The 24,346-nt window shown below is 54.0% G+C and overlaps 5 protein-coding genes across 5 annotated transcripts; 1 reads left to right on the top strand and 4 right to left on the bottom strand.

The window, feature by feature from the left end:
* The first annotated feature begins 260 nt into the window (after positions 1 to 260).
* On the top strand, positions 261 to 2,492 carry HER10_EVM0009333 (uncharacterized protein). The gene has a single exon (XM_035478823.1). It carries the CDS (start codon positions 949 to 951, stop codon positions 2,041 to 2,043), a length of 1,095 nt encoding a protein of 364 aa, XP_035333099.1. The 5' UTR covers positions 261 to 948; the 3' UTR covers positions 2,044 to 2,492.
* Positions 2,493 to 3,638: 1,146 nt separating this feature from the next.
* Positions 3,639 to 8,435, bottom strand: HER10_EVM0004326 (ABC transporter). Its single transcript, XM_035473975.1, has 3 exons — positions 7,924 to 8,435; positions 6,106 to 7,832; positions 3,639 to 6,047 (listed from the first exon to the last, which is right to left on the bottom strand). The coding sequence occupies exons 1-3, from the start codon at positions 8,305 to 8,307 to the stop codon at positions 3,743 to 3,745; spliced, it is 4,416 nt and encodes a 1,471-aa protein (XP_035332483.1). The 5' UTR covers positions 8,308 to 8,435; the 3' UTR covers positions 3,639 to 3,742.
* A 4,743-nt stretch (positions 8,436 to 13,178) lies between these two features.
* HER10_EVM0011034 (INO80 chromatin remodeling complex Ies1) lies at positions 13,179 to 16,048 on the bottom strand. The gene is made up of 2 exons (XM_035480476.1): positions 15,195 to 16,048; positions 13,179 to 15,141 (listed from the first exon to the last, which is right to left on the bottom strand). Exons 1-2 carry the CDS (start codon positions 15,667 to 15,669, stop codon positions 13,610 to 13,612), a joined length of 2,007 nt encoding a protein of 668 aa, XP_035333329.1. The 5' UTR covers positions 15,670 to 16,048; the 3' UTR covers positions 13,179 to 13,609.
* Positions 16,049 to 16,650: 602 nt separating this feature from the next.
* HER10_EVM0012067 (DEAD/DEAH box helicase) lies at positions 16,651 to 20,634 on the bottom strand. Its single transcript, XM_035481470.1, has 2 exons — positions 19,614 to 20,634; positions 16,651 to 19,523 (listed from the first exon to the last, which is right to left on the bottom strand). Exons 1-2 carry the CDS (start codon positions 19,769 to 19,771, stop codon positions 17,624 to 17,626), a joined length of 2,058 nt encoding a protein of 685 aa, XP_035333458.1. The 5' UTR covers positions 19,772 to 20,634; the 3' UTR covers positions 16,651 to 17,623.
* Positions 20,635 to 22,675: 2,041 nt separating this feature from the next.
* HER10_EVM0005021 (proteasome A-type and B-type) lies at positions 22,676 to 24,157 on the bottom strand (the record flags this gene model as incomplete). Its single annotated transcript, XM_035474647.1, has 5 exons — positions 22,676 to 23,211; positions 23,312 to 23,561; positions 23,694 to 23,851; positions 23,922 to 24,033; positions 24,154 to 24,157. The coding sequence occupies 5 exons, from the start codon at positions 24,155 to 24,157 to the stop codon at positions 23,010 to 23,012; spliced, it is 726 nt and encodes a 241-aa protein (XP_035332569.1). The 3' UTR covers positions 22,676 to 23,009.
* Between the last annotated feature and the right edge of the window lie 189 nt (positions 24,158 to 24,346).

A 24,346-nucleotide genomic window follows, 5' to 3' on the forward strand; every position in this document is an offset into this window, starting at 1 on the left:
AGGAAGTCGGAAGCACATCATCATCAAGGAGGGCGACTTGTGTACAGTCCTGCAGCATAGTGTGTATAGATGACACACCGTGTCTATTTCCCCAGACTTGCGCGTCTCCTGCAGGCCAAAAACCTGGCTTGCATGAGCTGGCTGCACTGTGTCTGCATGTCTCTCTCCCTCTCGCATTCCCAGGAAATGCCGCCCAAATGCACAAAAATAAACAGACCCCGACACAGCAGCACGTCAGAACTTTCAGGTGCAGCCTTTGGAAATGCGCCGCGCCACAGCCCAGGCCCCAAGGGCAGGGACGAGAACCGCCCAGTCCGCTAACACGAAATGGATGCTGTAGACTGTCGCCTGTTGTGCTTGCTCTCAGCAGGTTCCTCCAGAGCAAGCAAAGACCCTTCCTCCTTTTTTCCCCAGGCCCGTTCCCTGCTGACCAGGGGCCCGCCTTCGCCATCCATTCCCTTTCTCTTCCCCATCACGCACCCTCATCCCTCCCGTCCCTCTCCTGCTCCCTCCAACCCTTCCTCCCTGACTGACTCCCTCACGACAAACTTTGGAAGCCGCCCACCCAGCAAACGATCAGCCGGCACCAGCAATGTTCTAGCCAGCGGGACCTTTCCTTCTTTCATATTGCTTCGCCTTTCCGGTCTGCATACGCAACTGCCTCGATACTTTCGTTCGATTCTCCCGAATTCATCGCTTCCAGCCTGGGCCAGCTGAACGAACCGAACCGCCCCATCCGGAAGGACACCACAACGACGACTCAGCCCCGTTCTCTGCCCACGGGTATCGACACAATCGCCGTCATTGACTTTCTTTCATCGATTCGACAACCGAACAGCATAGAGTGTCCAGACCAGAAGTGACCGACGACTGCATCACCTTGACTTTGGAGCATCGCATCCCACCGTAAACACCGGACCCCCTCGGACGTAACTGAATCGACCGACCATGGTTTCGTCACGTCATTCGCTGAAGCGCTCGCTTCTCCTGTCCACCTTTGCCGCCTTGTCCCTATTCTCTGCCACGGGTCTTGCGCAAGACAGTAGCAGTGGAGGAAATGCCCAGACCAGTGCTTCGCAGGCAGCTTCGACAGACGATGCCAACACCTCGGCTGCGCAGCCTTCGCGCACCAACGCGGCAACCGCCGTCATCACCAACACCGGCGCCGTTGCCACAACGGAAGCGAGCATCAGTGCTCCTAGGATCACCGGCACCTCCGATTCCACTGGCGATGTCCTCACGGGTCTGCCGTCCCTTACAAACCAGCCTATTGTGACGACATACCCGCCGGCCAGTGTACCTCCCACCAACAACGCTCCTTATATGCACCGCTCGAGCGCTCCTCAAGGAACCGTCTTCATTGCCGTGGGCTCCATTCTTGGTGCCTTTGGCCTCGGTATTCTGATCTGGCGCGGCATCATCGCTTGCCTGCTGCACCGCTCCGTCGCCCGCGCCGCCAATGCCCAGTATGTCGCCAACGACAAGCAGAGCTTCCCTGCCCCTCCAGCGCAATTCTACAAGTATACCGACCGCGAATCCACTCCTTCTCTTGTTCCCAATGGAGGACGTGGTGTGCGTAGAACGCAGCGCGGCCCCATCCCCTCTGCGACGCCGAGCCAGTCGAACCTCTTCTTCTCGCCTACCGCAGCTGGCGGCGGCAATAGCAACAACAATAACAACAACTCGGCCACCAACCGCGACTCTCGTTTCCTTCCTTCTGGATTCTACGCCGCTGCCACCTCGTCTCCCAGTCCTGCCCACGGTCATTCAATAAGTTTGACGAACCTCCGCCCTGAATCACGAGGCCAGTATGGAAGCCGCAACAACTTGAGGGAATCTACGCCTCCGGAATCCCCTTCGTACGGCGCAAGGCGTGACTTCAGCACCAGCTCGGTCAACTTGTCTGCGGCGCCCGGGAACGGACAAAGAGCTCCCAGTGCTTACCTTGAGGATCTGTTAGACGAGAACCCCAATGCCTTCCCGCCAAGCCAGATGCGCCCCGGATCTCGAAATGCTAACAACTCTCCCGGTGGTCGGTTCTAAAGAGAGGGGTTGCTTTCCGTTTGGTTTCATTGCATCTATGCATCAAAAACAGTTTCATTACGTCATGAAAAAAATGGCGAGACGTCACGGCTTGGGGTTTTTTGAATGGTACATTCATGGCGTTTAGGGGTATCATCAAGTTGCATCACTGGTTTGGAATACTGTTTTTAATCATCATCCAGTGAGGCCGGGCACTTTTCTCGGTCCCGGCCTTTCAGCAAGTTTGAGATGGGAGCGCGGGTCAAAAGGCAAAGCCGGCTCCCTTCCCAACAGGGCTGCCGCGCATGGGTGGTTGTCTAGTTGTATTTTGGCCCTGTACACCACGGCAGGCGTGACGGAGCATTAGACTGGGAGTCTTGGTGACGACGATCCGCCGGTGGCATTCTGTCTTCGCTTCTCATCGCTCGCTGGTATATATTCTTTCAATGAGCAGAACTATTCGAAAAAAATATCTTGAAACAATATCGTGTGATGTTTACTAACCATCAAGCTGGAGTTCTTTGTACATGTCGTCACGACAACCGCTGACAAGGTGCTTCTGCATGGGAAACCTTATGTACGGATTACGTCTGAAGTGTATTTCGTGCGGATAGAGATAAAGCTGGTCCGATGTCGTCAGCCCATTTGACTTTTCTCGGCAATCATCCCAATCTATTAAACTTTTTTGACACAACGTGGGCAAGGGGGGTGGAAGCTTTCCGTGGGAAAAAGGAAATATGAGCCTCTTTTCTTACTTCGGATTCGGAGCTGCTACGCTGTGTAAATGGAACCGAGCGGACCGAGAGCAACGTCGCATGTGCGGATGGTATGCCCATCGCCCGAGGTTGTCTGTTTAAACGTGTCCGTGATACTTTACTACTTTTTCTTCGTTTTCTTCCTTGACGAATACAGGATATACAGGATGTATCCCCAAATGTCTGGTATCTCGATATCAACCGAAATTTCGCTTCCCAAGTTATCGAGACCGAGCTGTCGAGACACATACGGCATTACCTCAACCCCAAGGGTTTCTACCACCATCACGAGACTAAAAAAAACATCGCTCACCCATTTACCCCTTGAAGTATCAAAACTTCTTTTTCGCATCCTCGCTTGAAACAGCTGCGAACCACAATCAAGCGTAGGGCGGTACCAGGGTGCATCTACCCGTCGTGAAGCCACCGGATCTCGTCACACCGTTCCAGTGACATGTATCACAATTCGTTCCCTTCCACCCCCCCGTACGACCTAGATCCGGGGAGGACGACGCTGTGGAATCGTGAGAGGGAGAGACATTTTCGGCTCTTTGCTCTCTTGGTCTCACGATGTCTTGGCTGTCCGAGGCTTGCCGACGCCTGGTGGGTTTGCGCTGACGAAGAGCAGCAGCAGAGACGACTGGGTCGCGGGTGGTACAGGTTTGATGAGGGGCTTCAGCGTCACGTTGTATGCGAAACGGTGGTGTGCGGTCTCTTCTTTCTTAACCATTTTTTTTGGTTTCTTTTCTATCTTGTATTACACGCCCTCTATTTACAACAAGACATGCTCGATGCTTCTGGTACATGGAGGCCCGGGTATGAAAATTACTTGTCCCAGACGCTATTTTCCCTACGATTTCTTTGCCTTCTCTTTCTTAAGGGACCCTATTTGTTCTTCCTGAATGTGTTGCATTTTATCTTATCCCCTTACGTTCACTTATCCCACCAGCTCGTTATGTCCCCGACTAACTCGATCCGCCAGCTTGGATCTCCGGGGGAGCAGTACCTTCACTCGCGCCGTGGATATCCTCTAGTCTGATACCACTGCGATCACACATGCTCCTGAAGATACCGCCCTCCCGCTGCCACAGCGCAAGAGGCGTATCCAGCTCCGCGATACGGCCGGCGTCCATGACGCAAATGCGGTCGTAGCCGATGATGGTGCGCAGACGATGGGCAATGCACAACAGCGTCCTGCCCCTGAAGCTCGTGGCAATCGTGTTCTGGATCTTGTCGTCCGTTTCCATATCAACGGAGGACGTCGCCTCGTCACAGACAATGATGCGGCTGCCGCGGACGAGAGCACGCGCCAGGGCCATGAGCTGGCGCTGTCCGAGGGAGAAGTTGAGACCATCCTCTTCGACGACGGAGTCGAGGTGGATGCTGGACGACTCCTTGGACCTTGGATCCTCGAGGTTCGCGTCTGCTGGAACGAGATCGGCCTGTCGCAGGGCGGACCATAGTTCCAGATCCGTGTGCTCGTTGAATGGGTCAAGGTTGGAGCGGACTGTGCCCCTGAAAAGCGTCGGGTCTTGTGGAATGATTGCCAGGCGGGATCGCAGGTCATGGAGACCGATTGTCGAAATGTCGACACCGTCAATTGTGATGTGTCCACCCGATAGCTCGACGAGACGGAAAAGGGTAGACATGATGGACGACTTGCCCGCACCCGTTCTGCCCACAATACCGATACGCTCGCCGCCTTGCACGTGCATGGAAAGACCCGATAGCACAAGAGGCAAGTTGGCGCGGTAGCGCATCTCCACGTTGTCAAAGACGATCTCACCCTTCTCAGGCCACTCTGGTCGGACTTCGATAGTGTGCAAAGGCGCCTCTTCCTCTAGTTGAGTGCCGTAGTACTGGATTCGCTCCACGGCGTTCATGCCGTTCTCAACTTCTGCGAGTTGACGGACGGTAAACTGGATCATCTGCACGATACCGAGAATGTAGCTGAGTACCAGTCCACCAATGCTCGGCGGCACACTGAATCGCGAGGTCACGACGAGGATGCCGACGGTGAAGACAAGAAGGTTACCAATCAGATCGAGACGGGTCGACAGCCAACGCTGATTCGAGAACGTAAGGTAGTACGCAGCGTTCATCTCGTCAATGGACTTTCGCAAGTCAGCAATGAAATGCGTCTTGAGACCATACGCTCGAATGCTGGCAACACCGCTCAATCCTTCACCAAACTTTGCAAAGACAGTAGATCGAAGAACCGACTCGAAACGCTTGACCTCGCGTGCCGATGCGCGGTAGTAAGAAGAAGCGAGGATGAAGAACACAAACAGTGGTCCGAGGGCGATGGCGAAATAATGGAAGAAGGCGATGATGAGAGCGAAGACGGACAAGATCATGGCCAGCGTGAAGAAGTACATTCTCATGGCATCCGTCAAGTTGTTGTCCATCACATCCACGTCTCTTGAGAAGCGATTGGTGATTCGGCCGAGGGGTGTGGTGTCGAAGAAGGACATTGGCGCACGGAGAACCCGTGTCACTGCCTGCCGAAGCATGACCTTGCTAGACTTGGTGCCGAGGATGGACAGAAGTAGCGAGAAAACGAACATTAGGATCGCTTGGAGAGCACCCAGTCCAGCGTATATACCGATGTACTGCCCGTCAGACAGCGGATAACGCTTACTTGTCCAGTATGAAAGCCATAGACTGGTCATAATGTTGGCTCCTTGGGAGAGAATCAGGAGGAAGATCAAAAAGGGTGCGTTGAGGATGGAACCGGAGGCGCGGATGAAGTCTCCGTACACCTTCCAGGGGACGCTCGCCACAGCGCGCTCTTCTTGTTGCATGAGTGCAGCCCCCTTCTTGTTCTTCTTCTTGTCGCCCTGGGGCGCTTCGGCCAGGTTGGTTGGTGCTGTCTCGTCTTCCTTCTCTTCCTGTGCAGTTGTCTCCAAGAGTTGCTGGAAGCCACGGTGGTCTCTCATCAAGTTGTCAAAGGTGTCGACGGCTTGAATCTTGCCACCCTCCATCCAAATAACTCTGTCACATCTGTTCAGAACCCAAAGCTGATGAGTTGCTAGGATCCTGCACTTGCCCTTCAAGAGGCCGAGGATGGCATTGTCGAAGATGTGCCGTCCCACGTGAGCGTCAACAGCGCTTAGGGGATCGTCCATGAGCACGATATCGGAGTCAAAGTAGATGGCCCTAGCAATGTTGAGACGCTGCTTCTGCCCTCCCGAAATTGTGATTCCTCGTTCGCCAATCTCTGTCAGATCTCCGTTCGGAAGCATGGCAAGATCGGGTCGCAGAGCACAACTGGAGCTAGGTCAGTCTGATTCTTGGCAGGGAAGGCAACTACCATGGTGTTACTTACGCGTTAATGACTTCTTGATACCATGCTCGGTCCATGTCCTTTCCGAAGAGGATGTTGTCACGGACCGTGGCGTTCTGGATCCATGCGTATTGTGGGCAAAATGCTCGGGAAGCACCGAGCACAACTTCGCCAGATGTTTTTCTCATGTCACCTGCGAGCGCGGCCAGCAGCGAAGTCTTGCCGCTCCCGACCGTTCCAATGACTGCGACTAGCTCATCCCTCTTGATCTCAAAGTTGATGTCTTGCAGCTTGAAAGGTTCGCGTTCCTCCTCGACAAGCGTGCTCGCACCATCTCCCGTGCTATCGCCAGACGAGGCCAGTGGCTCGTCAGGCTTGGAGATGTTCTTTGCGGGCGCTGACGCTTGAGTCGCAACCTTCTTGCCACCCTTTGCGGCGCCACCTACAGTCTTTTCAGACTCCTGCGTTGCAGTTCGCTCCCAGGTGAAGCTAGCATTTGTCATCTCCAATGCATTCTCTCCCTCTGGCTTGAAAACCACATCTTCCTCTTGCTCCTCCGCCAACAAAAACTCTTGGATACGCTTCAGCGACGACCAGGCATCGACGACTTGACCAAGGACCAGGGGCAGCAAGTTGAGGGGAATCCGAAGACCATTGAACAAGGCCAACGAGGAGAAGACCTCGGCGGGGTTCAAAGCGTTGTTTGTCTTTGCATACGTGACGAAGGAGAGCATGGAGGCGAAAATGGGAAGCGATAGACTGACGGCGTTGATGGCGTTACGGATTGCCAGTAAGATCTGGATGGCGTGAATCTCTCGTTTTCGGATTTCCTTGAGACGGTCAAGGAACGCGGTCTCCCATCCAAAGTACTTGACGAAACGGACCGACTGCAGAATCTCCTGGGTCAAGCTGACTCTCTGATCCGTAACCTTGTTAATGGACTTTCTCCTCTTGAACAAGCTTCTGATGGCTCTTGTCAATAGGGGGATGCCAGCAACCAAAAGGGCGAATCCGGCAAGAGCACTATAGCTCAAGTTGATGAGCAGAACGACGAGCGTGATAACGCAGGAGATGGGTGCAGTCCAGGTCAAGTGGAAGAGAGCCGATGCTTGGTCGATTCGATATGTATCAACGCTCATAAGGTTGACAATTCGACCGTTACCCCATCCCGTGCCATCTCCAGAAACACCTGGCCCTTTGGCCTCTCCCTTTTTCGAATTCTTCTTGGCCTTCTTCTTGCCTTTCTCGTCAACTGGCGGGGCGTTGGCGGCAGCGGCGGCAGTTGCGTCTTTAAGGCCACCAGCTTTGGCGCGCCCTGATAGAGACATGGCTTTTTCGAAGATTACGCTGATGAGGACAGCTCTTGACTGGCCACCAATCATCATGCCGCGGTAGATGAAATGGTTCGTGCCCAAACTCTGGAGAATCTGCATGACGGTGACACCGATCACCAAGCCGATTCCCCTGCCAATCGCAGGCGGTGGCAAGCCCTGCTGCGAAGCTGCGTAGGCATCGTTTGCGAACTGGATGAGATAGCGTAGGGTGAAAGGTGACATAACCTGGAAGACGGTGGACGCGAGCTGAAGCATACCACCAAGCCAGAACTCGAAGAAGTACGTCTCATGCAATGCCCACAACAAGGGGTATTTACCTCCCTTGTCGATGTGTTTCTTGAAAGAAGCTTTCAACTTGTCTGTCATGACATCTGTGGCCCTGTCTGGGTTGACAGCCCAAATATCATTTGGTTCAAGCTGCCGCTTGTATCCAGCCTGGAATTCAAGTCAGTCTTTATTTGCCCCGAGTTATGCTTGGCTTGTAAACGCCCAAGCCTTCTGGTCAGGCCAGCGCAGTTTCACTTACACTCATCAAAGGAGCCATCCATTGGAAAGTCAAAAGGCTGAGGAAGCCGGCTTTGTACTCTCGAGAGACGATCTTCTCGTCGGGTACCGGAGGGATGCCGCCCCATTTCAATGGATTTGGCGTCTTGTACCACGGTTTGCTTTCTGGTAGGCGCTGGGCTGCAGTTGTTGTGGCGACGCTGGTGTCGGTGGCATGGCTCTTGGTCGCCCTCAGCTCTGGTCTGATATTCTTCTCATCAAAGTCTGAGTTTTCATCCTTCTCATCCGCCTTGTCGATGTCGATGGCGAATGTGGCATCCTCTGGCTCCCTGGGTGTGACGGGCTCAACAGCAGCGGCTTGTGGGTCGGGAGCCGTGATGTTTGTTTTCTCGTCCTTGTCTGCCATTCTCTGGCGAAAGACTCAAGCGAGTCTCAATACGATATTGACTTTCAGATCCGGCAGCTGGGCTCAAATGTCGTCTCAATCTTGGCGGTAGCAGTGGATCTGGCTACAACTTCAACCGCAACGGAGGCAATATAGAGTCTGGGGCCAAGTTGCCATGCACTCGTTGCGTTGACGGGGATAGATGTTTATGTCCGTCACTTGGGTACAAGCTAGCTTAGTACGGGGTGACTAGATGTGCGTACCCTAGACCCGCTTACAAACAGTCAAGGAAAGCTGTCGAAATCCGTTCAAAGTGGTGACGAAGTCCGAAGGGTTTGGCACAAGGCGCTTCGTCTGGTTCCGCGAGGGGAGAAGAGAACAGAGGGAAAGAGACCGGGGAATGCAAAAGGAAGAATGGATCAGAGATGGTCACCAACGCGTCCCCTCCAAAAGAGCGAAAAAGTGCGTGTAATGATAAAGTACTACCGACAGATTGCTGTGGACAAAACGGGACAGCCTGCAGCAGAGCACACACAGATGGATTAGATTGTCCGGGCCAGGGAGACGGGATTTTCTAAGTTGCTATACTCCCCGAAGGGGATTTCTAACAACCGGATAGTGGAGGTGGATGTGCTGGGCCATTGTGACCATGGGTACTCTGTACCACCCAGGACAAAGGACATTCGTCCCTGCAACATGTAGGGAGTACTGGCGTACCTAGCAGAAGCCCACCTCAATTACGACTGCTCGATATACACAGTACATGAGGGCAAACACCAAAGGCCCAAGGGGAAGTTGGGGTGCGGCGTGCCAGGTGGACTTGGTTCCGGTGGGAAAGAAAGTGCAACGGCACACAGCACAAAACGGGACAGGATGGGGCAGGAGGAGACAGGGATGCTACGATATGACTAGCACAAGGCAAGAAGGTGGCCAGTCCCGGCAAGCGCAACTGCGCGAGTGACTTCACTCCCATCTTCATTCGATGCAGACAAGCATGGCACCTTTGGTTTCTAAGCGGCCATTTTTTAGCCGATGCAGTTGTCTCTTGGGCAAGTGGGCAGGGCCGGACTGGCAACGGCTCGGCAAGACAACAGACAAGAAAGTTGAGCTACCCGAGCTACCTTAGCTCCAAGGTGCTGTTCGGTGCTGACAACTCAGTCTTAAGCTTAACCAACAAAAGCTCTGCCAACCACTGCTTCTTTACGTTTACGTTTACGAATATGCACCCACAATCTCTCTTCGCCCAGAATCTCTGAAGACTGCCTCACAACGGTACATAATTCTAGGCCCTCTAATTCACATATTCCAGCCTTTCAAGACGCCGCGTGTGCGTTTCGATCTGTCCTGTCCGCTGCCGTAACATCGGCAAGTCGAAACCAAACCCGGCGAGGTAGCTGACAAAGCCGCGTGGTATTCCGAAGCTACGCCTCGAAACCGTCTACTGTTTCGACCAATGTTCAACCAGCTTTTATCATTCTGCGATTGGTTTCTCAGCGTGGTTTGTCATATTCGACATGCTTCCTATTGCGGAAATCCTCGTATTGTTCGGAGACCGGCAGAGAATCAGCACCTTTGGGCTCGTCTATCAGACGAACGCTCAACTCTGCACCATCTGAGTATTGTCTTTGAAGAGTGGCGAACTCCGTCCCAACAGTGAGCATCCGACTCACGACTCAAGAAAATCGAAAGTGCAGATAGACTTGCAAAATGATCCAGAGAATTTGTGGTCTTCTCCACACAAGACGTTTGTTGTCTTCTCGAATGATAGCTGCGAAGAGAGAATTCGTCGCAGTTGGACCCGCTGATGCCAGGTATCCCGGGCACCAAAGACGAACCCTTCAAGAAGCCTGGTGTTGATAGCGGTCCAAGCTGGCCTCAAAAAGACCAGCACCAGGGTGGACGCTTGCCGGCCGCCTGCACCCAGCGCCCATCCCTGGAGCCAACCACCCTCGTGGAAAGATCGTTGGCACACACACATCCGCTGCAGTGGATGGGTCCATGATTCATCAAACGACCCTGTAGTCGCCGGGGGACTCAAGAGAGGAAGAAAAAAAATTGCACAGGATGCATCCGAAGCCAGTCTCTTCACTGGCCGCGTGGTCTGCGCCAACCAAGAATTGAGACGAGTCTTGCCAAGCCGCGTAAGACTATCCAGTCTCGACAGCCATCCGAAGTCGTCACATCATAGTTGAGGTAAGGTTTCTCTTGTGTTCCTTCTCATGATGGATCATAGACCTGCGAATAAGCTACTCTTGGCAACAATCGATGAACCTTAACCCCTCGTCCGTCCAAAACTTTCCGTTACCTGGACGAGAAAAACGAAGAGCAGCAGAGGACGTGACTCCACACCATCTCAGTGTGTACCCGTTCGGATAGACGACTCAGTTCTCCCCGTCATCTTGGCACAACAGCTAGGCAGGTACTAGATCGTTGGCCGAACCGGTCCCGAGAGAACTGGGTACAGGCGGACTTAGTCGGCAAGGACTTAAGCCCCAGAACGGCCCATGCCACTCTCGTCCTTTTTAGGCTTCCTAGCTTCTCAACAGCCTGGCAAGCAGCACCCGCCTGCTCTGAATACGCGTAATACGTACTTGCGTATGGACTTCAGCAACTCCGATACCTTACCACTCTACTCCGTACCGTCATACATTTCTGGAATATTGATGAGACAACGAGGCCATGTGAACTTATCTTGACACAAACCTCAAGCCTGGACGTTTCAGGACCAACTTATCTCTTGCAATGTAAATCTCACGGAATCGCAGATGAGAGAGAGTTTGGGCAGTTTGCAAAAGGATATCCGAGGGCGGCGGGGAGGATTCGGCTGTCCGTCACCATCGGCTCCACCCCCTCGGAGCCGGCCCCGCTGCCAGCCAACCGAACTTCCAAGACTGACCAGCCTAAACAAGTAAAAAGATGCTCAAGACTGCCAGGTGGACAGACCACTCGTTCTCGGTCCTGAAGTGCGTTCCTATCTACCCGTGGTCTTTGGACGAATGCAGGCCTTTTGCAGCGTGGCCATGTCACACGACTGCATACAGGCACGAAAACCTCAATGAATCGAGATGAGTTCTGGAAAGTGACATTGTCATATCAGTACTCCTGGCTTTGGCAAAGCCACCAAAGTCTTGATCTTGAACCCATTCGGCCGAGGTGCTTAGCTTGCATCGACTGCGCGGCGTAATGAATGTCTTTCTTACTTCTCAAGCTGTGACTCCGCAGCTGCTTTGCCCCGATCTGACACATAGTCGCGGAGTTTTCTCTCGTAACGATCCCGCGCGCGTTGATGGTTGCAGAGTTGCACCTCGCGTGAACCCAGTTGTATTTATAAGCAAGCGCGCGCAGGTAGGTTAGCAGATACATGAACATCCGCCTCAACCACCCACCCACCCGTTCAGGTGCGGCTGCTAGGCAGTCAACCCGGCACAAGCGTATTGTCCACGTAGCTCAAGGACTACCTACCGGCAGGTAACCAGCCATTCGGACATATTGATCCATCGGTCGATCTGGGTCAAAGGTCTCATGCTTAGTCTCCTTCTCTTCCGGCGCACCCAGTGGCTCTGTCAATCGTTGGATCGGTGGTGGGACCAGGAGTTGCGGTGTGGCAGGCATATCTACCTACCAGACTCCTACTTGCACTCTACGCTGCAAGATTGGAGAGCTGCCTTGTCTCTGTAGACTGCCAACGGCCTCACAGAATGAGGCCTAGTGCTCGGTCGACTGCTGAGAGCGAATTCAGGTGCTCGCGTAGGTCTGCTCCACAAACCGAAGCAGGACTAGAGGTCGTCTGCAGTATGGGACATCGGGCTCAGGAAGGAGGGTCTAGAGGTATTAGTCCAAGATAGCCGTTGAGTTCTCCAGTCAGGCGTAGAGCGATACACCTGGGGCAACGAGATGTGATGAGACGACTTGACGCAATTAATCATCAACTGAAATGCAATACCGGAATGAAATAAGACGAAGTGCCTGGTAGAATTAGTTGATATTTTCCTCTCTACCGCTGCGCCATATGCACCCTCGAAGGCCATCAGAGTCATCAATACCTTTTCTCTGTCCAGAAGAGCACGCGTTGCCATGTACAATTTGAATTGGGTATACAGAAGGGTATAACTATTTCCCCCTTGCTATCAATTCAGTCAAGGAACCCAACAATGAATCCTCTCTTCTGCAGTAGTACACCTCATAACCGGCGGTATTTATAAGAAGAGTATCGAATGTAGTTGCTTTTCGGCGGGGATGAGAATCTTAATTTTGAGCCTCTCGTCTGGGGAAGTAATCACGCAAGCACGCTGCAGAGTTGCGACATCAAGTTCCTTCCCCGGACAATGAAAGTCAAGCAATACCTAATCATGGCTCTTTTACGAGGACGTATCCATTTGTCTACATTTATTATCTGGAAAGGTCCCCTGGTTTCAAAACGTCCGTGGCCTTCGATTTGATAAATCAGAGACCATCACCCTCCCTTCGGTGAAACAAACATCTAGGAACGAGGTGCGGACTGTAAAGATGTGAAAAAGGGTCTCTATGGCTTGGTAGATACATCTTGATTCCGCGCGAGTGTACTTTATGACCCGACGTGAAAAAAGTCGCCAAAGAGTATCCTGTTTGGACGCGTAAGTAATATGACATCTAACCGCAGTCTGCTGCTACACTCCCCTCCGTCACAGTGGTGTCGTCAACCCCAAAGCACGCCTTCGAAACTCGAACAAGTCGGAGTCCCTAAACTCGTCGAACAACTTCACGTGTTCCTCTTGGAAATATGTTCAAGGCTAGTCAATTACTACCCCGCTGACACATATACTAAACGGCGTTTACCTCGACTTCTCGCCTTCAAAAATGCCATCCCAACTACAGCACACAGGCAGCATGGAGTCATCAAGAATAATTTATGACGTCTATTTGTAACTTACTTGCGCGCCATATTGCGGCACGACGGGAATGAAGCTGAGGGAAAAAGGAGACTAGCAAGACAAAATAAAGAAAGCCCGTACAAAAAAGCCACAGGGAAACCACCCAAGACGCGCCCTATAAGAAGCCTCCTACTCGAGCGTCTTGAAATGTTTTCCACCGCCCCTCCTTCCCATTGCCATCGCGCCCAATTTTTGGTGTATTTGTTCCATCGTTCCAGCTAGTATACAACTCCTACGCCCACAAGTCTAAGAAACGACCAACTAAAAATGAAAGAAGATCAATACAGCCCCCCGTCTTGCGGCCATCGCCCGACGACGACGGCGGCTACAGAGGTTCATGCACCTGTGGGCCGGCGTCCACTACGGCGCTGGCCATTCCAGCGGGGTGACGGGGCCGTCTTTCGGGACGGTTTCTACTCGTCGTCGGAGGCGGAGTCCTCTGCATCATCAGCCGCAAGGCCGAGAAGGGACCTATCCATATCGTCAAGCTCTTCGTCGTCGTCGGGCGCAGCAGTCTTGTCCGCATCGTCGACATCGTCCATGGTCATGTCTCCCATCGTGATGTCGCCGAGAGTCTCGTCACCGTCAACATCGCCATTCATCCGGGATTGTGATCCATCTGCAGCTTCCGAAGCCCTCTGTGTGTCTAGATCCATGGTCATGTCGCCAGCTTCACCGTGGCCGTTCGTCTCGCCATCGGCCTTCTTCCGCTTCCTAGGAGGAATAACGCCAAGGGGTTCCCCTTGGTGAGCAGACCAACGAGCCAGCCGTCGTGATGTGCGTCTAAACGCTGCAGCATAGGCGCTTGCCTCTTCGCCAAAGTCGTCGTTCTCTGTAGTTAAGAGCACGAGCCCACCAAAACCCTTTTGACGGAAGGCGCCGACGGTCTTATCGCCGGAAGAAGCCAACTGTCGCTGTGGGCCATCTTCGCCCTCGCTGTCGTCAAACGGATTCGGCATTTGCTGGATACGCTTGTAGGCTCGGTATACCGCGCCATCCTGTCGTCTAAACTTCCTGGCCTTGTGGTGTTGTCTCCTTATGCCACGGTCGAGTATATATTCGACTCTCTGATTCCGGTTCCTCTCCACCGCAATTTGATGCGCCGTGGGCGGTCGGGGCTTTCTTGCAACAATACCCTCCGCTGAACCGTGGGCTGGACCGGCTGGCGATGAGGCTTCGAAGATTTGGTACTTTAGAGGTGCTCCGCCACGTCGGACCGAACCCCCAAGACCTCGTCCTAGTGCTTTCGGCGGTGGTGTCGAACGGGTGCTATCCATATCAGACTCGTGTTTCGAAGGGCGGATACGGGGCAAGATGGCAGGCCCATCCTCAGCCATTACACGAGAAGTCCTTGAACCTCGCTTCGTCTGGCTGTCGGCGAGGTAGGCCTGGTCCGCTTCCAGAATCTTTGCACGCATCTTCTGCTTCTCCTCGCCAAACTTGATTTCCACCTCTTCGTCAACGTTCTCGAGAGCCTCTTCTTCAGGGGTCATATCTTCTAATTCGGGTACGCCCTGGTTGGCCACATCGACACCATAGTCCACACCGGGGCCAAATGGGTTCTCGTCGCAGCCCTCCTCCGTAAAGTCAGACTCTAGGTAAAACCACATGATCCAGAGGAATGCCCTGGCGCGTGACTTGCTGGAGAAATTGGTCTTCATGACTAGATCGTGGAATTCTCGTCCGGGCGGGAAGTGCAACTCGGCGATCTTGGAAGCCGACTGGCAGATGACGAACAAGAGGTTGACAGGGTTTGTCCGGGGAACTTCCTGAGCCTTGATCTTATTAAGGCTCGAAGGCTCTTCGCGGTCCTCAGCACCACCCTTTAGGATAGATTTCAATCTCGGAGCATCCTGGAGTTGCTTGTATGCATGCGCGTCTTGGTGCGCCTGGAGAGAGGGAATGGCATGGTAGGTTCGCAGCTGGGCTCGCATCTCGGGGAAGACTGCATGCATGTTAGCATATATCTAGAGACGCCGATAGTGAAGATGGACTGACAATTGAGCGTCGTGTTCATTCTGCCAATGTTGACCAGCAGACAGACCATGGCCATGCCTTTCGCTGCAGCTCGATCGGTAAGGAGTTTGTCGCGAAGGACCTTGCTGGTTTTGCTGCTACGAGACATTGTGTCGATGTAGAGATCGGCAAAGTTCTGGCGAGGCTTCTCGGGCTCGTACGAGTTGGTGAAGACTGTTGTCTCGTCATCGAAGATGGCTTTCAGAAAATCGTATTGAATGTCTTTGCGCCATAGCGGCTCGCCATCTTCTTTCTTCAGGTGCCGAATCTTTCCCGTGATCGCTCCGGCCGATTCCTTTGCTGCGTTCTTGCCCTTGCCACGGCCCGTGGTCTTCTCGCCCGGCTCGGGGGTTCCGTCCATCATGCGGGTATCGTCATCTTCGGTCATCGCTTGCGAGAGGAAAGATTTGCCCTCATCGCCGCGCGCCGGAGACGTAGGTGCCTCTGCGTCTGACATTGTGCCGCCCGCAGTAGAATCGGGAGAAGCGGGCGACGTGGAAGGAAGGCGCAACGTTGGTCAATCGGCACTATCGATTGATTTAAGGAAGACTCGGATGGCTTGCGATCATGGATGCAGTGTCGTCGAGCTCGTAACACGAATGCGGAACAGGGTGCGGCCGCCGCGACTATCGCGATTGTCTAACTGGTAGCTGTCTGGATTAAGGGATGGGTGGTAGTTGGAAAAGTGATGGGTTGTAAAATTAGGTGAAGTGGGAGGAATTGATTGATGGATGGGCGTAAGTACCATGTAACGGGCTGAATTGGATTGGACTTTGTCCACCGCCCAGACCAGCTGCTGATGCTGAGATCCCGCCAACTATCACTGGAAAGCGAGGCACGGAGCCCACTTCAGAGCTCACGATTTGGGGGAGCGCGTCAGGCTGACCCCAACCACTAAAATTCCAGGCACGCCCGCGGCCCCTGCCTGTGGTCTGTACGTACCTACCTTTGGGGCCACAGCCTGACGTCGAGGCCAGGTTTCTCCGGATACAACTCCACTAACTGTTCGTCACAGGCCACAACTCACATGACACTCTAAATAGCTGGATGTTGATCGACAAACAGCGAATAATATTTTCATAGAGAAATTCTGCCGTAGTTGATGCTGTAAGGGTATGAACCTGTGTCAAGCTCCCTCTTTTGAGACCTCATTCTACCGTTTGCAGTGGATATCATACTTTGAGCCTCATCATTGTGATGGTCTCGCTGACCCGGCGAACTGGACGTGACACAGTCTGGGAGAGAATGCAGTTAGCTAGACAATCGATTAGAGTCTTTGGTATTGGCAAATCTGAGGCAAAAGCAACTGTGCTCTCGCGAGGATGGTATGCTGCGAGTTGTTTGGCTTCACGGTAGATCATCAGTAAGGGGGCTCCCACCATCCTTGACTACAAGCACCAAGAATCACTTCAAGCATGCGCCGTTTCCACATGTTTTTATCAGAATCTGTTTTTATTGGGACTTCTCAGTCCAGACTGGCTGTCTACCAGGGGATGGCCTTGCACGGCCGCCTCGCCCCAAACCCAAGACCGAAGTCTCTGATGCCTCCAGCCCCCCGCAATTCCTTTTCCATTGCAGGAGCTTGAAGACCATGTCCATGTTGTGGCCATTATCGATTAAGAGCAAGAACTTTTGTATCCCCTCCCTGTGAATCCCTAATCTGTGCCTGGGAGGGCCACTGGTTCCCGCTCTCAAAACGTCTTGTGATTATCCGTTCTGTCGACCGTCCATCCGAACCTTCCATTACCAGTCCAGTCTATTTCCGCCGCCTTGTCCTCAATATCGCTGCCCTGCCCTGTTTGCCCCGGGGGCAGACCTGCAGCGTCGATGATGACCAGACGACCGAGAAAATCCACTTTTGTCTATTGTATGCACGGCGAGATGCATGACCCTTCTATCATCGAAAAGCGTCGAATATGCCCTTCGGGGGAAAACGCTGGTAGAAAAGCAGAAACATGATCGTCGTAATGCGTAGGCAGATCCAGGATCCGTGTCGTGTATCCGTAGATCCGGCCACGCTGCAGCACATCGCATGTGTTGTCATGCAGCTCTGCCGATTCTCAAAGCTTTTCCCAATGTCGATCTAAGGGTATCATGGAGTTTCGGTCCAGCAAAATCAAAGAAATGCTCTCTATCGATGCCGATGCCTGTCCGAACACCCGATGATGCTTCTCGTTGGAGTTTGAGAGGCACAACCGTTGGCTCTCGGGGTCATGTCGCCGTGTCGAAAAAAAGAAGTCGAAATGCAGAAAAAAGCGTGACGATGAATGCGTACCATGTTGACCCATGCGCGCAAACCCAAAGGAAAAAAGAAACTCGAAAACTCGCAGCTAGTTGCAAAAGCTGCCTGGCTGCGTACCGCTAGACTCCCGTCTGTTTCGCAGTCGCCAGATGTCGTGATGGGAAGATGTTTACCACCAAGACGAGTTTCCGCCAGGGCCACCGGGGTTGCCGTAGCCACCACCGCCGTAGCCACCACCACCACCACCGTAACCGCCGCCACCGCCAGCACCGCCGCCGTAGCCGCCACCAGGGGGGCCGCCGAAGCCGCCGCCACCACCTCCGTAGGCACCACCACCACCGCCGCTGAAGCCACCGCCAGGAGCACCGCCGAAGCCGCCGCCGCCGGCACCGCCACCGCCGTACTTGCGGAAATCGCGGTTGGCACCCTGTCCACGGCCACCGCCGCGAGGACGACCGCCACGGCCACCACCGTAGGAAGACTCACGAGCAATGGTCTCGAGGAAGCTGGGAACCTCCTGGTTAGCCTCCTTAAGAAGCTCGAGAAGCTCGCGGACGACACCACGGTTGCCACGGTTGAAGAAGGCAGTGGAGTGACCAGTGTTTCCGGCACGACCAGTACGACCGATACGGTGAACGTAGTCGTCAATGTCGGTGGGCAAGTCGTAGTTGACAACGTGGGTGACGTTGGGGATATCGAGACCACGAGCAGCGACAGCAGTAGCGACCAGAATGGGGCAACGACCGTTGCGGAAGAACTCGAGAGCGCGCTCACGCTCACGCTGGGTGCGGTCACCGTGAATGGAGGTGGCGGGGAAGCTCTGGTTGATCAGGAAGTCTGAAAGAGAGTCGGCCATACGCTTGGTCTCGACGAAGATGAGAGTGAGACCAGCACCGTGGGTGTGGAGAATGTCCAAGAGCACAGAGCGCTTGTCAACATCCTCGACGTACTCGACCTTCTGAGTAATGTTCTCAGAGGTGGAACCGACACGACCGACGGACAAGAAGACGTAGTCCTTCAAGAAGTCGCGGGCGAGCATCTGGATGTCGCGGGGGAAAGTGGCCGAGAACATGAGAGTCTGGCGGTTCTGGACGTTGGGCATGTCCTCGCCCTCGACAATGCGGCGAATCTGGGGCTCGAAACCCATGTCAAGCATGCGGTCAGCCTCGTCGAGCACGAGGTACTTAATGTTCTGCAGGGAGATGCGACCACGCTCTATGAGATCGACAAGACGTCCCGGAGTAGCAACGAGCAAGTCGCAGCCGCGCTCGATCTGGCGAAGCTGGGAACCAATGTCGGCACCACCGTAGACGACGCAGGGGCGGACCCAGGAACGGTACGCAAACTTGCGAGACTCTTCGTAGATCTGGGAGACCAGCTCACGGGTGGGAGCCAGAATCAGGGAGGTGGGGTAAGCCTTGCGCTGGCGACCGAAGCCACCCGCAGCGTTGGGAGGAACGGCAGAAGGACCGTTGATGAATGCCTGGGACAGAATGGGGAAGAGGAAACCACCAGTCTTTCCGGAACCAGTCTGGGCACAAGCCATGAGATCGCGACCACCCATGACGATGGGGATCGAGTACTTCTGAACGGGGGTGGGGACCTTGTAGCGGGCCATCTCGATGTTGCTGATGAGGTGGTTGTCGAGGGGAGGGTTCGAGAAGGTCAGGACGGGCTCGGGAACGTCATGTCCAGAGGCCTCGACGGGGATGTCGTCGTACTTCTCGAAGTTGATACCGGTGTGCTGCTTGGACGGGTCGTCGGGGGTACCGAAGAGCTCACGCTCAACACGGGGGTTGACGGGGCCGGGAATGTGCTTGCCGTCGCGCCACTGACCATCGCCAGAACCGCGAGCCTGGCCGCCGCCGCCGCCGGCGTGACCACCGTAGCCGCCACCGCTGTAACCGCCGCGGCCACCGCCCTCGCCTTGCCAGCCACCACGACCACCGCGGGGGTGAAAGTTTTGCTGAGGAGCAGGGGCAGCAGCAGGGGGACCGCCGGGACCGCCAGGGCCGCCCATGGCAGGCCAGTCGCCGCCGGGCTGAGCAGCGTTGAAGTTCTGCTGGTTGCTATTGTAAAATGTTAGCTACCGTCGCCAACCATCAAGGCGAGCGGACCAAATATGCCCTTATCGCGAGGAGAGAGAAGGAAGGACTCACCCAGCAGCCCAAGCGCTGTTGTTGATACCACCACCGCCACCGTTCATCGCCGGAGGAGCCGCACCACCCATCTTACGCATGTGAGGCGGGATGTACGAGCGGGGTTGGTTCTGCTGGTCCTGAATGTTCAGGCCAGACATGTTGAGTTGGTCAGCCATGATGGATGATTTGATCGTGACTGTAGTTGGAAGACTTTGTTTGCTCGAGTGTCGACGGAAGGGTATCTGGAATCGATCGACGTGGTCGGATTACTCTCGAAGCGACTGAAGAAACAGCGAAAGAGTAAAAAGTCGAAGTGAAAGGAAGCCGGTCCGCGGTTGATAAAAAAGCAAACCGAAGGATGGAAAAAAGAGGAAGAAGAAACAGAAAGTCGGGTCGTTGACTTTCCTAAGTTTGTCCTTCTCGGTGTTCGTCTATTAGGCAGGCGCGTAGTGCTCAGGCGCACGACGATTAGTTCTGAAGACTTGCTTTTCCCAAGATGCGTCAAAGGAAAGACAAGAGAACAGGTGATGAAATGTGATGTGTCGGTGAGGGGGATGGGGGGTTGAAGGAATATAATCCCTTTTGTTTTTGTAAGGTGGGAAGAGTTTTGTGTGGGAGGAGGGGGGGAGGTTGTGGGAGGGAAAAGGGATTTTGAAGATCGGAGGAGGAGGCAAGAAGTAGGGGAGAAAAAAAAAATTCGGTTTGAGATTGTGTCGGAATCCACCAGAAAGGCCACACACCCCTGCCAACCTGGCTCCGTCAGCACTGGGCGCTGCTGGCCATGGCACCCACGCACCCCAACCATACCTTCCCTCCCGCAAAAATTTGGGGAGGCGTTCCTTCCCTTGTTGGCACTCCGCGGTGATGAGAGTCTACGGGCTGCCCTTGCCTCGACTGGACTGGGCCTGGCCTGGACAGGAGCACAGCCAGTGCCTGCCTTCCTTCTTGAGGTACCTTACGTGCTTATTTCCAAGTTCCTAAGGTGAGGTAAGTTCCGGGGGCACACGCCTGCCGCCCGCTCAGGCTTTAAGTAGGCAAGAATCCCGTCAGGACTCAGGAGTCTCTGGAGTAAGGAACCATGGGAACCTACCTTACCTTAACTACCTTACGGGAAATAGATAGTGAGAGCGCACGACAGGCTTCAGGCTCCCTCTCAGCCGCTACAGCCCGCCCAGGGGGTGGATAAGCAAAGCACCGGATTGGCCACCCTCGAGGACGTGTAGCATGTGCTTGCTTTCTACAGGGTGAAGGGGCCAGAAGTATGATGACATGTGAGGTGACAGGCCACGCTAAACTCTCTCCAACCAACAACCATCCAGGTTTTCCATCCCCTTCGTACTAATTTTTTTTTCTGAGTCACTATTTTATCGCCTTCTTCTTGGGCTGAAGAGGAGGGAGGGAACGGGAACCAATCCAGTGACAGCCTTTTGACTGGACACCGCGGAGGTGGAAGGAGATACCAGGCACGAAGAATAACGCCGGTACGTACCGGTGGGAAGGGTACAACGTGCTCGGGTGCCTTACCTCAGCTGAGGTGAACAAACGTCACGTCCATCCATCGCTACGGCCCGCGCATGAACGGACCCGACCCTTGGAGTCCAACACGGCTGGGTGTTCCGATCCTGTTACTGCGTGCAAGTTTAAATCTAGCGCTCCCCCGTGCCGGCCAACTCTGGATTATTCCAAGGCCAACAGGTCGAAGAGAGGATTATTGCAGAAGGTTGGTACCTACCTGAATGGGGTGATTTCTTGGCTAGGTACGCAGTCCAGGGGCTGGTGTATTGGTGGCCGGGCCAGACTAGCATTTGTATCCGCAGACGGGAAGAAACAAGACATGAAGCTCGGGGTTACAGGGTGCCCCGCAAGTCGATGTTATGGATATGGAAGGCTGGAGACTGGAGTCCAAGTGGCGATAAGATACAATCCAAGGCGTCCCTAACCAGGATCACAGCCAAGGCTTTCTTACGATCACGAAGTCAAGATGCAAAGAGGAGTGGGAGAAAAGGCCTGTTCTGTTTGGTGACATTTCACTGCACCATGACCACAAACAGAACGATTGGGACCTTGCCTTCCGACGGGCTCCCAAAACCATCCATCTGTGTGCGGAGACTGGTGCCATTGGAGCAGCAAGATTGAGGATATAGGTTTGGCCCTCGATCCCCATCAGCGGATTTATTTCCATTGGAGAGCAGACGCATTGTTCTTGTGGTGAAGACAAACTTGGGTAGAAGCCTCAGACAACGCCCGCCAGTACTGAAAGACGTCATTTCGTGGGGGCCACCCGCAGAGGCTTCGCTTCTCACTGATTCTTCCAGTGGCGGTGCATCAGTTTCCTGAGAACCCCGACACCACAGCCCAAGAAATATTAATGTAAAATTCGAATCTGCAGAAAACGCCGATAGAGCACCGCAAAAGGAAAAGGGAAGATGCTTCAAGCGTTGTCGAACAACCTCGGAACCGCCGAACCCGCCATATGCAACCCGTAAACCAATAAAGAATCGATGCGCGACTAGTCAGCCACCAAAAAGACAGGGAAACATCCAAAGTCTGAAGGGTCAAAAGGGAAATGGTGCGAGTCAAACGCCGGAGGGGTTCAAAGATACAAGTTACAACGGTACATCGGGGGGAGGTCTCACCGTCTCAGTGTTTGAACGTGTGGATCGGTCAACCGGCCGGAACATCATCCGCCCAGTCAATCACATCACATCCCTCCCTTTCAGTCCAAAAGGAATCGACGACATCCTTATCAAACACGCGAGAGATTGGACGAGGTAAATACTTGGAGCTGGTTTTCGGCTGAAGCGCCAGACTTTCCAGGTTCCTCAAGGCAAAGGAATCGAATGATTCGAGCGGTTCCGACCGCTGCTTTTCTTCTGAAAAGTGAGCGGCCCGGCACCCGTTTCAGGACCTTGGACGCCTTTCTGGAACCGTGCCTATAGGAAAACCGTGACCTCACCGCTTGAACTGACCACCCTCCCTCGCTTCCTGTTTGCTTCCCAACACTTGACTGAGTCGCTCCCACTACGACGGTAGACTGATACAGCAACCATCACGCTGCTGTCGAGCACGGTCAAGCCCGAATTCGGGACTGCCCTGTGTCGGCCGGAAGAGAATGGCATAATCCCGCTTCTTCATAAACAATGCCGTCTTGTGTTTCCCCGTGCCGATAGTCCCATCTTGAATCAGCATATCTCATACTCGAGTTGTTCAGCCACAGATGAAGCACGGGACAACGTCTCTCCAGAAATGGCGTTTTGTCGTGATAGAACTGATGCCTGTATCAATTACCAGCCCGGTCTAGTAGTACAGTTTTGCTGGTTATGGCCTCTTTCTCTCTTGTTCTCTGATGCTCCCTCGCACCACAGTCCCAAAAGGCCCCTCATTTCCTGTCATCGCATCCGCATCTCGGCCGCCTCAAGCAGCCTTCACCACCTTGTCGTCATCGAACTCTATGTCCACAATTCCGTCCTTGGTCACGGCCTTGACCGTCATGCCCTTGAAGTCGATGGGTAACCGTCTCTTGAGCTCATCCGTGCACAGGTTGAGGATCTTGATGCCCTGGCCGAGCGTGATATCGGGGTGGTGGTGTTTATCGAGAATTGACAGGCAGTAGTATCTGTTTGCATCACCAAATTAGCCCAAACGACCCCCTGATTCTAGCTCGGGAGCTTGGCTGAAGTAGCTTCGTGGGAAAGCTCCAGTGCTGGTCAACGTACTGTGCGTAGCCGTGGGCGGCGTATGGGAGGGGCGCCAATGACGCAAGGTAGTCCAGCCAGTACAGCGCGGGCTTCTGTGTGATAGGGTCGACGCCGCCGAGGAGCAGGTTGACGTTGTACGGCTTCCGCGACCGCAAGCTCGAGGCAAGCTCGCCACGAACGAAGTTGGCGAGGCCGGAGGGGGACAGGTCTGTCTCATTGCGCATCGAGTAGAGCTGGGAGTTTGCTTGGATGTAGTCGGCGAATTGCACTGTACATTGTAGAGTTCGGGTCAGCATATCGAAGCTCGCATATCGTGACTGAACCGGGTAGAGGGGTTGGTTTCGATGCTCGCCCCTCCATCTCCAGCGGGGTTGGGAGCTCTATGATGCAGGAGACTAACCGGTATCACCAGACTCTCCAGAGTATGCAATCAGTGTGTGCTTGTTCAGGGATCTCGTCTTGTCGTCGGCAGTCTTCAGGACCGTTGCACCGCGCATGGCAGCTTTGGAAGCTGCAATGATGGTGAAGTCCTTGCCCGTGATACCCAGTAGTACCTCCCTGCCAATCGCACTCCATATTAGCTCACTGCATCTCCAACAAGCAGAGAATCGGGAAGCTGGTATCTCACATTCTGACTGTGGTTCTGGTTTTGGTCTGCTTGGGTTTGTTGTGGGGGAAAACGTTGGTGATGTTGCGTTCGTTGGTGTTGAATGTCGGTTGTTCGTCAGCCTTCGACCTGCCTTCGAGCTACCCCCCGGAACGCGCAGTCAAGCTACAGCCTGAACGGATGGGCCGTCCTGGGCGGATTCTGCCTAGCTAGACCGCTGCCCGCCCGGAAAAACCACCCCTGCTTAACTCACTCATGATTGGGTGCACTCATACCCCACACTGCTATCTGATTCTCCGAGATACGGACCCACCGAACTTTTTTTTTCTGGCAAGCCCACCTCGAGCAGCCAGGCGAAAAAAAAATATCGTCAATGTAGGCGGGCCAGGACGGAAAGTTGTTTGCCCAGATTCCCAGGCAAAGCACAGCGAACGGCGCTCTCTCTA

Source organism: Colletotrichum scovillei (assembly GCF_011075155.1).
Source record: "Colletotrichum scovillei strain TJNH1 chromosome Unknown Contig00006, whole genome shotgun sequence".
NCBI lineage: Eukaryota > Fungi > Ascomycota > Sordariomycetes > Glomerellales > Glomerellaceae > Colletotrichum > Colletotrichum scovillei.